Below are 14,333 nucleotides of genomic sequence, written 5' to 3' on the forward strand. Positions count from 1 at the left end.
ATCCTACTTCTTAACCATAATAAAGGGTCATATAAAATTCCAGCATCCCATTATTAGTCATCATAAAATGACTTACCTAAGTTGGTGCTCTCTCAAGTTTGATAAGGCTTCCATACCATGTAAATAGGAATATACTATTTCCAGATCCTGTTTGAAAAGAAAAACAGAAATTATTAGACTTGTCAGGAAAAAGCAGGAAAAATCAAGAGAAAAGCTAAACCACACAAGTGTCATCCATTCAACCATCTTGGGGATATATACAAGGGTATTAAAATATATAATAAACTGGCTTAAACTTATCGAAAATAAGTATTTTAAGACACTTGAAAAATTATCATTAAAAAAAGATTTTATTTATTTTGAGAGAGAGCGAGCGAGCGAAAGAGCGTGTGCGTGCACGCATGGGGTGGGGGGAGAATCTGAAGTAGACTCCTGCGAGGAGCTTGGAGCCCCATGCAGGGCTTAATCCCACCACTGTGAGATCATGACCTAAGCCAAAACCAAGAGTCTGACACTTAACTGAGCCACCCAGGTGCCCCTATCCTTTTTGTCTTGTTTTAAAATAAGAATTCTATTGAGATATAATTCACATACCACGGTTTTTTCTTCTAGGAGACCACAGTGGCACTGAGCCATGGCACAGAACCCAGTGGAGGCCATGTACATGACCCTTCCCCTGCCCTCTTGGCTCTGAAACCCACTGCACTCTCCTCAGCCCAGAAAAAGAGCAACAGGAAGAGGGCATGGGTGGGCAATCTGCAATCAATCAATCAATCAATCAATCAATCAATAAAGCTGAAATTTTAATAAGGATTGCATTGAGCCGGTAGATCAATTCAGGTAGTATTGCCATCTTAACAACATTTAGTCTTCCAATCCATGGCAGGGGATGTTTTGCCGTTTACTTAGGTCTTCCTTAATTTCTTTCAACAATGTTTTATACTTTTGAGTGTACAAGTCTTATACTACACTTTGGTTCAATTTAATCCTCTTTTCTTTTTTTTAAGATTTTACTTATTTATTTGTCAAAGACAGAGCACAAGCGGGGGAGCTTCAGGCAGAGGGAGATGCAGACTCCCCACTGAGCAAGAAGCCCAATGCAGGACATAATCCCAGGACGCTGGGGTCATGACCTGAGCCAAAGACAGATGCTTAACCAATGAGCAACCCAGGTGTCCCTTAATCCTCTCTTTTAATTAAGAAAAAAATTCTGTAGCCCTAGGAATACCTTTCTAAACAATTCAAACTACATGTGTAATTAAATTTCATATATCAAGGGCACAGATAAAGGATAGTGATAACAACTAGATAAGAAATTCGAAAACTTTTTAAGAGGATATTGAGGTTTTCAGCCTAAAATATTTTAGTGTAGTCCTTAAACAATATTGTGATGTGATAAGGGGGAAAAAAAACCTTACTTATAACTTTAAATTGTCCCAATTTAAAATTTATAATATTAGCAATTTAAAGTGCCACCCTCTGGTGATCAACTTTCAAATAAACTGATGGTCTTCAACTTTATCCATCTATAGTCCTTGTTATTTCCCACAAGTCTTTTAAAAGTTATTTAAAGACTGAAATCTAAAACTAGACCCTATAAATTCTATACAAATAAGAAAGCTAAAACAAAACCTTTCCCTCCATCTAATTAAAGTTTGCATTCCTAAAGCTAATAAATTCCTTCTTTAGAAACAATCAGACTCCAATCATAATACTCTATTTGCATGTAGGGAAAATCAATAAAAAGTGTCCTAATTAATGAGTTTTCTTTAATAGCTATAATAAGAGCTTTTCTGGACAATCCTAAAGTACACATTCTATTTTAGATATTATAAATATCTGTGCTACTTGCAGTCATTAAATAGTATGGAAAGACTGCCCCCCACTTCTGAAGAGCTTATATTATGAATCTAATACTAAAGTCTTAAATATTTTTCACTGAATTACCTATCAACCTTGGGTTATAACCTGCCCAAGGCCTAAAACACTCTTATTTAACAGACAAGACTATTCACATTCATTTAACACTCATCAAGCAAATAAATTTACAATGACAAAAAAAAGGTATACTGGGAAAGCAGCAGAAAGAAATAATTTTTTTTTTTTTTAAGGTGGAGAAGGGAGAAGTCTAAAAGAACATGACAGCAGCAAGAATTTGGAAGCTTAGATATAGAACGGAGGGAAAAAACACCTTTAAGTCTTAAAAGACAATAGGTCTTAAATAACTGTCTTGTTCAAACAAACCCAGCAAAATCAGAGAGCATATCCCTTAATGAAATGCCACTTTATTAATCTGGTGCTTCCTAACATTGTAGAGTTTCATAGTTGTGCAGGGGTCACCTTCCTGAATGTTATGTCACACCCAGGACATATGTCAGTACTGATGCAACAACTTGGAGTATGAACATATAGCCTATATGATTATATAAAATAGATTTAAGGACAATAGCTACATTATTTATCTTAAGATGATAAGTATAGTTATAACTTGCAAATTAAGTAAGACTGCTTATTAGTTTTAAAAATGTAGAGAACAATGGTGTATTCTCACCTATAAGTCACTGACATAGCAAATGGGTCAGAAATCTGTTACAGAGCCTGCATATGAAACTCTGAGTGCGAAGGAAAGGGACTGCATTACCTCACTACTGCGTGACCAAATCTGTATGTATGTCACTGCATAAATAAGACATCTGCAGCTCACATAATCATGATGTTTTCTGAGGAATAAATTTAAACATGTGTCACTCAAGCAATACAAAATCAGGGAATCCTAGGCAACTGTTTCATGTACTTCAGATATCTAACTAGACTATAAACTTCTTGAATTGTATTCAACTCTCGAAATGAATTCAACGATTACGTCTAGAGTTTCTTCTATTACCCTTAGAATAAGCCATCTCAAAAGAAACTTATTTTAAATGGTTTATGCCACACGGAGCTTATAAACTCAAGAAGCAGACACCATTATTCTAAATGAAGCTGTTAAATGGAAGGCAATATAATCTAGCTTGAATTAGATGACTTTACAGATACATTGTATCTACACTTGAGATCTCTTAGTTGTAACTAACAGAAGGAATGGTAAGAAATGATGTCTAGATGGCAGCAACAAGTAAGTGTAATGTTTCACTGTGCAATATGAACACAACCATCACAGATTTGAGGTAGGTAGGAAAAGCAGAAAAGCTTTAGAAAAGGCATCAGGAAATCTCTCCTCCTGACTCTGAGGAAAGAAAGAACTTGATTAGAGATGAGCAGAAGAAATGCAAACTAAAGAAATAAGGACTCTGGCTAAGCTTTTCTTCAATAAAGAGCCCAGTGGCCAAACATTAGGTTTAGCGATGATTAGGGATTTCAAGTAAGGTAAATAACACTGAAAGGCAAAAAGGAAGACAAGCTTTCTTATCCTTCCCTAGGAGCAAAATGGACCAAGCAATATTTTGAAATAGGCAAAGATGGCCTTTTGAATCTTCCTACACATTTTTTTCTATCCTCTCCCCAGGTGTCCGGCGATACCCCAAACCTCATTCTAAGGCATCAATGCCTTGGTCTAAAAATTAAAAGTCTAAAAATTAAAATTAAATCTGAAGACAAATGCAGAGATGAGTGATCAGTGGGGGCCCTTGAATCTTCTGTGGGTAGTTGTCTGCCTCCATTTGCATTTCCATAGTCCAAACAAATCTGTAAATGTATGAGATTTCAGACAGCACAACCAAGAGAAAGGAAAAATAACAGCAGAGTAAGGGAAGAGATACGGGGGCATGAGAAGCCAAGTGAAGCAACCCAACAAGCCCAGGAACCACTTCCATCCCCCTTCCTTGCCTGTAGAGGTCACCCCTAAGTGCTCTGCCTTCACTTTTCACCTATAATTTTTAACCCTCATTTCCTCTTAATAGTTGGTCTTTATTAAAATAATCTATAAATTGGCATGGAATTGCCTTTACCCAGCAAAGATACAAAAAGGCAAAAGGGTGAGGTGCTGAGGAAGATTAGCTCCTCCAACCAACCTGAATCTGCAAACCTCAGTGAAAAGCAGATATGCTTGCTGCATCAGAGAGCAAGGGCTTTCTCTTAAGATAAACAAGGAAATGTATGACCTTCGGGGAGTCATATTCCTGGATGATAAATTTTTTTCTATGCAAACAAGAGACATTCACAGACTGAAGTTACATTTCAACAAACTTGACTGCAGAAAAACAAATGCTGGAGCATTAAATCACCTGAAGTATCCCAACTGACATTTCTGTCAAGAAACTATGATATGCAAACTGAGAATTCCCCAAGTGCACCTCCCAAGACGAATACAATTCACATGACCGTTGTTATTTTAAAGGACCCTTAAAAATGTACACTATTTTTCCCCAAATTTTTCTAGTCTTGAAGACAAACAGGAAAATGTTGCTCTAACCAGGAAGCAGCATTTTTTGGAACAATAAGCTTTTCCTTCTACCCTAGGAAGGACATCCTTTTTTCAAAAATAGATGCTATTTGAAAGCAGACTGAGCGACTGTAAAAACACTGCAGCCCAGTAGACAAGAATACTGACAGGCCGATTGGAATGCAGCTTTCCATGAAAAGAAGAACAAACAAACACACTTTTGCCCCAAACATAAACCACATATCAAAACCCAAAAGCATTCTCTACTTGTTCAGAACCTAACCAACCCTCTTGCTCAGAGTCTATAAACACAACACAGTCTAATAGGAAAGAAGTCAGAGGGAAAGTTTTCTGCATTTTGGGCTCTTTCTCTAATTTCTCCTTAGAGGCTCATTCAGATTATCATCAGCCTCATAGCAAATTCATAATGCATTTAAAACTAGCTTTTAATTTCACTTGTTCACCAGAATCAGGGATTCGCCAACAACTTACAATATATTTTAATACAATCTTTGGAGATCTGAGAAAAGAGAAGTATTCCTCTATCTCCTTTCCCACAATTAGCGTTGTGTGCTCCTTCTTCCTATCCTCTAGAGACTCTTTGTAAACAATGGGGGAGGCAGTATTTTGCACTGCACTATGAGAAAAAATACATGCATCTTGTGAAGCTATGTATTTTTTTTAAGATTTTATTTTTAAGTCATCTCTACACCCAGTGTGGGGCTCGAACTCACAACCCAGAGGTCAAGAGTCACAAGTTCCACGGACTGAGCCAGTCAGATGCCCCATGAAGCTATGTATTTAAACTATAATCAGTAAGGTGGTCAAAGGGTATAACCCTCCAGTTATAAGATAAATTTAAAAAAAAAAAAAAGGAAGGTTGATTCCTTTAAAAAGACTTTATCTCAATCATCAAAGAATCTAAGGCCAAGATTTTGCCACAATTAGCAGGTCTATGGAGACCCAAGGGGTAAAAGCCTACAGATTTAAACATAAGGAGAAAGAGAAAGGAGCACCTGCTTAAGTGGCATCAATGTTAGCACCAGGAATCGTACTGATGCCCATTTATTCTCCCTTGCAAAGACAAAAAGGTAATTTATCCTTGTCCGCTAAAGATCACTAGCAAGGAATTAGAGAGCTATGTCTTGAACATCATTAGTAAGGACGTTAAAAGCTAAAATATGCAAGACTAAAACTCAAGTGTATGGCCAAATGGGGGAGAGGGCAGAAAGGTGAGAAGCCTGCAAGTTTCTCTGTGTCTGTTAACATGGCGGTAAAGCTGCAAAGTTTTATTTGGAAGATTCTCCATTTTTATACACTAAAACATATAAAACAATTATCCCAAGAAGGATAGTTGGAAAGAACATAGGTTTGGGTGTCAAATGGAGCAGAGTTCACATCCTCATCTCCATCACTGCCAAGACGTGTGACCTTTGGTGTCTTACAGAGATTATATTTGCAAAACAAAGTAAAGACTATCTACTTGGCTAGGCTATATGGCTAACGTGATATATAATTTCAAAACAACACTTGGCACATATAGACCCTTGGAAACTAGTAGCTGATTTTATTACCTATGAGATCGGAGTACAAGCACATAGTAATGCTAAGAATATAAAATTAAAAATATTCCTGAAATCATACACATCAGAATTTTTACAAATTAATGCATCCTTTTCATACATATCTCTATCTAAAAAAATAAAAATAAAGTAAAAAAAAAAGTCAAAGTCAAAATAAAACTTTTAAAGGGTCCCTTAAATTGTCTGCTTTATAAATCCCAATTTTTATATCAGGTTTGGTGGGCAGAAGATGCCTATTACCTCCAGAGCACCTACCTGTGCACCGTTTCCAGCACATCCCATTCAAATCTCCTGCTTCCAAAGCCCCCCAGGAGGGCTTCTGAATAAAGCCCAAACACCAACAATCTCTTGCACCCTTTTTGTACAAATGACTGACAATCTTTGGGTCCAGTCTAACAAAGTCCCTCTTACCCTAGTGAAAAGCACGTTTCCCAGACCCCATTTTGCACAGGTAGTGTGGGCTTCCTTTCTGAGCCACGAAAGATCCCACTGCCTGTGCCACTCACATGTGGCCCCTCACATGTGTTCTGGGTGGCCACTTTACTTTCAAGGGTTTGCATTTTATCTCCTCAACTGGAGAATAAGCGCCTTGAACAAAGTCACTCTGTTCTCTTTTACACCTTCTGTGTATCAACAGACTGCGGATGCACTAGATGCAAAGAAAGGAAAGGGCAACCTTCCTGTGGGGGTGGTGGTATACAAGACCTTAAAGTGAATACTCCTGAGAATAACAGTAAAAGAAAAAAAGGCAGAAAACATGTTTCCAAACTTGGTGTTCAGAGCTGTGGGAAACTCCTACCTCTATAGTCTGAGACAATTCTGTAAAGGGCCACAAGGTGGCAGACCGGACCAACAGTCCATTTCTACGACTGGCAATCTCAGGCACTGGTCTCAAGTACATTTCCACGTATATACATATACTTAAGAGATTTGAGTGTTTAAAGCATTCCTTAAGATAATCTGAGAAAATACAAGTCCTTTTTCCCGTGCTCATAATGAAAAGGGTGTAGGGGAAGGGAGACAAGTCCATCAGCACACCTATTAAAATCACTTAATTCCAATCATCCGTAGCAGGGAACAATCTTTTAAAGCAGCTTCCCCATCCCACATGTCATAGTAAAGCAACAGAGCATTTAAAACAAAAATGTCAAATCACAACACTGCTGAGGTGTTTTGTGCCATCCAAGTCCTTCATATGCCAGAGTTACACCATCACACGCTTCAGGAAAAAAATCCATGGTGGAGTGTATGATTTTCAGTAAAATTCTTAAACATGTTCTTAAACAGCAATTTCAACTTTAAATCCTATGAAGACTGTTTCTGAGCTTTACTAATTTATACCTGAAAGGAAACATTCTCCCAGAGCTGTAATTTCATTCAAATTCACATATCAGAACTCAGGAAAATGATATTACTGGTCATCTTTGATAAAGCCTGGATATACTTCTCCAGCTTCAGGTTTTTCAGCATTGTATCTTCACAAGACACGTGCATAAGGAATTCCAGAAGTAAAAGGTACAGATTCAAGCTATTCTGTTTGTCTAAAACTTCCTCAGGTGTTTTCCCCTGAAGAAGGCATCACTTATATCTTTTAAAAAAGAGACAGAGTTTTTCAACAGTTGCTAAATTTGAGACAAAAGTAGTTATAAAGTCATTCCCTCCTGAATTAACCATGACAGTTACAAGACAGACATCTAGCTTCAACAAAACACACCCTTGTCCCAAGACTCCTCTACTTCAAGTTGGTGTCAGGGAGACTTGACGGCAGTTACGTTTCAGGGGTGATGAGCTGAAGAAGGTAGAAAAGTACTTCATAAATTCTAAGAGAGAGATGAAGTGTTGCAGCCTATCCTCATTCTCAAAGAGTTTACCTCTTATTGAAGAAAATGCAAGAGTTAAAAGCTACAGCAACAACAGACATCACAAAGCAATTTTTGTGATTACTAAATGAGCAGTGTTCTGTTGAACAACTTAGAATATATTGCACTCTATGTTTGTTGTCATATCCTAAGGGAGAAAATCCATCGAAGCAATTAAGTTTCATTTGTGAAGATTAAAATTTCTCATTAGAAAAATCAACAATTTAGTTGTAACTAAAAACTCATCTTGTGCACAAATGAGAAAAATATCAGGGTCTAAATCAGTCCACGATTCCTGTTTTCAAGAGTCAGTGTAAGTATTTCCCCTTCAGAACAATGCATTACCACCAAGTTTACAGCTTCCCAGAATTCACATCTCCTAGGCAGCAAAAACAAAATATATCTTCATTTTAAAGTCACTATCTTACTTTAATTTCTCAGAGTAAAAAAACTGTGTAGTCAAATTTTAATTTCACATATACAGATTAACACACTAGAAAATTATTTGCAGTAAATTTAACGCTAGCCTGCTTTTTGTTCTCCATGATTAAGCTAGCAGGCAGTGAATGACGGCATTTCAAGTTAACATTTAAGCATCTGATGAAGGGCAATAACCAGAAGGTCAATCAGCTGGACACAGGCGTGCGCACGCACAAACATAAACACACAAACACACCGCTCTAATGATTCATTTCAATTAAAAAAAAAAAAAATCAACCAAACATACTCTCTCCTCCCCAACTCTCCTCTAAACAACACAGTTAAAACCTACAGTTTGGTGTTCAACTCATTTCCCACAGACAGTTTGGCTCAGGTAAACCCTGTAGAAACCTTGCTGAGTTGGGGTGGGCAGAGAGGAGCTGACATACACCACTCCACTGAACACAACCTCTGCAACAAGGGGTACTGGAGCCTACAAAAATCACCCTCAGTTTGCCTCAAGTTTCAAATACCGACCTAATTCCAGAGCCTCAACTTACAGTACTTATTTTGAATCACTGACTGTACAAATGTCAATATTCCTACAGCAGTAGAGTTTAGACAGTCCTAAGATAATAAAAGCAAAGCAGAACAGGTCACTGAGGACACAGTCTCTTTATTGCCTCTTAGCAGAAAGGAAGAGCTTCTGAATGGAAGCAGGTTTAAATATAGAAAACTTCACTGCTGCCATTTTTCCAGGACAAAAGACAAAAATAATTTGACATCTGTTTTTCCCATCTTGAATGTTTTACTGAGGAGTCAACCACCAATATTTTACTTTTTCTCAAACTTTTCTATTTCTCAAGAGAACAGGAGAAGCAAATGAGAATATCCCACATATGTAATTAAAGCCTTCCAACTATGTTAGTCAGAAATTAACTAAATGCTAAAAAAAAATATTAGGTACTGCTCAAAATTCAGATCTGTCCATAAAAGGTAAGGTGGCAGGAAGGGGGAAGTTTGACCATCTAACCAGATAAACACTTGATGGTAGGGTGGGGGCAGCAGTTATAGAAAAAGAAGTGTATTATTCAATTATAGAAAAGAATTAGAAACATACACATATAATATATATTATATATTACACACATATATATAAAATTCGAATCAAGTATTCCACTAGAAGGGATAGCAGGTCATACTTTCTGAAGGATCCCACCTCTCCATCATGTTTTGAACTCTCCTTCGAAGCTAAAATCTAACGTCTTTTTTTTTTTTTTTAAAGATTTTATTTATTTATTTATTTGAGAGAGAGAATGAGACAGAGAGAGAGAGCACGAGATGGGGGAGGGTCAGAGGGAGAAGCGGACTCTCCTCTGAGCAGGGAGCCAACGTGGGACTCGATCCCGGGACTCCAGGATCATGATCTGAGCCGAAGGCAGTCGCTTAACCAACTGAGCCACCCAGGCGCCCCAAATCTAACGTCTTTTTACTCATCCTACTGTAATTGTTTTACCTCACCCAATTGTACAGGATATGCCACGCATGCATGACAGCTTCAATCTGTGCATGTATACATTTATATCATGGACTCCATGACATTCATACATAAACACATCTGGCCTTCTTAAAAGCAATACTCTGACACCAACACACACACACACACCTGAAACCACTGGAGCATCGTTACCAAGATTCTCCAGAAATAAGAAGGATGCAAAGAGCTCTTCTGTGACAAGAGTGACGGTCCTGTGAAGTCAATGATTGCAGAGACACTACCACAACCAGAAAGGGAGATAAGAAGGTGGGAAGATGGCTCCCAGCTCCACATTTCCTAAAATACATGTTCACAATTTAAATGGCGTGCCACTTCAGAGCCAGCATTACAAAGGGCAGATGGGTTTCTACATCGACCCCGGAATCCTAGAACTACAGGATCCATACAGGAAGAAGGAAAAGGAAGCTGTACAATTTTCCCTTCCTGGTAAAGGACAAATTTCAAAGAACCGTGAGAAGGTTCCAAATGTAGGTCCACAGGTACATTTCTGCAAGAGTGAGTGGCAAGATGAGATAACAAGGACAATGTGGTGAGATTCTCGATGAGCTAAGTGTATCCAATTTAAAGAGCCCTCCTTTATGTTAGGATCATAACCACATTTTTTTTTGCTTTCTTTGAAATTGATACTAGATGATAGCAGTGCATTGTTTTGTCTAATATCATTAATAGAAGAAACTTTTTTTAATTGCCCACATTATGTTGGTAATTTAATTTTTGAATGACAGGGAATTCAATGCTCTTAATTCAATGAAATCCAAAAACCTGGGACACCCACTTAGGCAATCATACTAATGAGGTGGTGGGGGGTAAATATAAATTTCAAAAATTATTAACCTCTTACTTCTAGCTCTTATTCTCAGAACTTTCCAGAGAAAAGCACTGCAGGTATTTGACCCTCCCCAAAAGAGATTTTTCAATAAATTTTAATTCAAGAAATTTCTCACATTGGAAACTTCTGGTGGAATTCTGGGCCTTAGAACAGAATGAAAAATTGGCAGAAAACATAGCAAGATATTTTGGGCAGGGTAGGTATTCAGAGGAGTCCTGCAGGGCAACTCTCCTGTGTACTCTCTGTCCACCAGGCCACTGGGCTAAGAGTATAACTCATTTGAACCACATTGCCTGAGTTCAAAACCTGACGCTGCCATTTAGTAGCTCAGCATCCTTGAGCAAATCAAGTCACCCATCCTCGCTGTAGTTGTTGATTCACCTGTAAGATGAGGATTATAGCAGTATCTAAGTTAAGCTTCATAAAGTGTTTAGACAGTGCCTTGGCATATAGTAGGCACTTTTCTTGAACACCAGCTACTATTACTATTACTCAGTGTTTAATGCTAATTATGGAAATCTAAGACACAGGGGTGCTGCAGTGGAGGAGACATCAATACTCCAAAATTTATCAGGCTACAGAGACCTCCTGGCAACATATTCAAAATAGCACTTTAGTGTTTTGTTGTCTTCTTATATTTCTGGATTTAAAAGTAAAATACAATGCTGCAACACTCTTAACAGGAGATAGCTAAAGAAGTAAAGAATGGCTGGATTTGAAAAGTAATGAAGAATCTTGAATACACCTCATGCTCTTTGTGATACAAATGAAGACTTCTACCTATCCCAATTTCAGCACAGGGCAGGGAAGACCCAGAATCTGTTTAGACGTCATCCCTTCCCTTCATTCACAGTTCACAGGCAATCCACCGTCAATACTGAATACGTGCTCTGAGCAAGCGCTGTGCTAGAGGTCGTCTTGGAGGACAGAGATTGGAACAGAACAACTCTGGTCCTCAGAGAAACTTAGTCTGTTTAGATGAAACATCCTCACAACTAGCTACAATGCAAGACAGAAATGCAGCTGTAAGTCATAGGTGTCAGAAGACACATTTTCTTACTCCCAAATTCAACAAATGCTTTCTGTCACTCTACCATTGCCACCAGCCAATATCAGAACTTCTAAATTATATCACATATTTTCTTCCCCCATAGGCTCTTGATCCTCAAAACATGCATTAAGAGAATGAATTATACCAGAAATCTTAGATATCTAGAACCTCACTCTTTCATTTGACAAATTGTTATTGAGTACCTACTATGCATAAGGAAATGTGATAGGATCCAACAGTCAGTATCAAGTCCTTTTACCATCAGAGAAGGAGTGTCATTTCCAAAGTGTAGGTTTATTGAGTTATTTACATCTATTACAGCTCAATAATAAAATTTTCAGCAATGCCTTAAAAGTACAAATAAATTTACATGCCTCTGGGGAGAAAACTCAACTTAGCAGAACCACCAGCTAAACATGTGTCAGGCCCAGCCTTCCACTGCCCTGCACCCAGTCTGCTGTCAAAACCAAGTGCCAACTGTGATCAACTGAGCAGAAAAAAAGGAAAAGGGAAGACAAAGGACATACTTGCTTCCTCTCTAGTCACAGGTCTCTCCCCATTATTCACAGCTGTGGTCTAGCTATTGAACGTATGCATAAGCTTTGTGTGCTTTATGAATATCTGTAAGCACATTCTTCTGAATTTTATCATTAGTAGTACTTCTGGGAGGTTGGGCTTTTGAAAACAGCCAACATTTACCCAGAACTAAGCCTAGTGAGTGAGTTGGTTTTTCAAGCTCAAGCAGGCTCAAAAATAACATACAATTGTATGAAGTAAAGAGGTAACTTCCTTGTAGGATTCACTAAGCAACTCTGGTAACACCACATTACAGTCTAAACATGTTTTGAACAACAGCAACAATGTTTTTATAAAAACCATATTACTTGGAAATGTAACAAATTCTAAAGATAATACTTTTTTAAGTATATAAGCCCTGATTATAGCTGATCCTCATTTTTGGTAGAAAAAAAGTTAGTACATCAAAATCAAATAACAGATAATTAGGGAACTAAATCTATATTACATGACTTATACCTATGTTTCATTTAATCCTCCTTAACTCTAAAATATGTGGCAGATAACTAACTGTTGTATTTCTTATTCTTCTGGAATCAATGCATTGTTTTATTCATGAAGGTAAATATTAGATGCCATTGAAATGATCCAAATGATCATTGTCCAAACCGTTGCTTCAATCCTCATGCCAGTGAGGATTCTACCAAACATACAGGTATTGCCCAGGAGGCCAGTTATCTTATGATTAGAAGATTCAGTGCAAAAATGTGAAATGCAGAAAAAAGTCTGGTAGACTAGTAAACTCCTCCTCACAACCCCACTACCACCACCACCCAAAACACTCATGCTGATCCTACCTTTAGTATTAATACCGAGCAAAAATAAGTCTTTACAAATTAAAACAGGGAAAAAAAAAAAAGAGTAGGTTTTCTTTTTTACCTTTTTGTGTCTTTTCTGAAATTGGTAAGTCATTCAAGTGCAAAATAACAGCATACACCCAGATTTTTAAACTATTAACATTGTGTTCTCTGTAACATTTTCCATTCTTTCCTTAGCAATGAACAAGTTTCCCACCTCAGAAAAATCTTCACTTGACCCTTCCTAAATCCTCCACAGCAACAGCTCTATTTCCTAGCCAAGATTGTGGAATGAGAGGTGTACCCCTTTTATCCATTTTTTCAACTATCCAGTTATCGTATAACCTTTTGGAATCTGATCTTTGCCCTTAAATTGACTGAAAGTCCCTTCTCCAAGATCACCAATAATCGGCTTAAAACAAATTAATTTTCTCTTTTCCCCTGTGCCACACACTCTTGTAGGCGCTAAGGATACACTAATATATAAAGCAGACAAAATTCCCTGTCCTTGTGGATACTGCAGTCTACTAGGACAGAAGAAACTGAATAAACAAAGCATAAAAACTGTTGATAGTGATAAGCAGTAAGAGAAAAAAATAACAAAGGGAAGGGGAGTATGAGACATCACGAAAGGTGGCCAGTGCTGACCACTCCCTCCCCCTGGCTCTTCCCCAGCCCCCTCAGGGGACTCTGTAGGCTGCACTGAGTCTCTCCAAGGTGAGTATCCCAAGGCTGGTCTTTGAACCTCACTCTTCTTTATAAAATCCTTTCACTTAGAAATCACATCTGCTCTCAGCCTACCATTACAAATGACTCCCAGACCCTGACTTTTCTTACAAATGACCACAATCACCAGCTGATTAGTGACCATTCCAAGCTGCTGGAGCATTGCTTAAAATGGTAACTAAAATCCACACTAAATTTCCCCTACCCAAACCTTTCCATTTCTCTTCTTCTGCCACCCCAGCTGCTCTGGGGAGAACGGTGGGACTTATCTTCAACCTATAGTGGCTCTTTTCTCCTTTTTCACACATTTAGTTTTTTCAAATCCAGTTAAGTCTTTTGTCATACCTTTTTTTTTTTCCATTCTGTTTTCAATGGCATGGACAGTTTTAGAGCCATAGCCCCTTTTATCATGCATAACATAAGGGACTCCAAACAACTGTGTAGGCTGCCCCCCCCCCCAGTGAAAAACTTCCATTGATCACCAAATTTCAATTGCATCACACATGCATTCACAGTGCTTTCTACATTCTGCGCCTGAGGGCCTATCCCAGAC

The 14,333-nt window shown here is 38.0% G+C and overlaps 1 protein-coding gene across 10 annotated transcripts in view; it reads right to left on the bottom strand.

Moving 5' to 3' along the window:
- The window catches only part of RAPGEF2 (Rap guanine nucleotide exchange factor 2), a 237,105-nt gene that overhangs the window by 167,207 nt on the left and 55,565 nt on the right, over positions 1–14,333 (bottom strand). For all 10 annotated transcript variants that reach the window (XM_035022800.1, XM_035022807.1, XM_035022802.1 and 7 more), the window contains exon 2: positions 77–147. In XM_035022800.1, coding sequence (XP_034878691.1) covers positions 77–147 — 71 coding nt within the window. The remainder of the gene's footprint in view (positions 1–76; positions 148–14,333) is intronic.

Source organism: Mirounga leonina, unplaced genomic scaffold, assembly GCF_011800145.1.
Source record: "Mirounga leonina isolate KUSES-001 unplaced genomic scaffold, KU_Mleo_1.0 Mir_176, whole genome shotgun sequence".
Lineage (NCBI taxonomy): Eukaryota > Metazoa > Chordata > Mammalia > Carnivora > Phocidae > Mirounga > Mirounga leonina.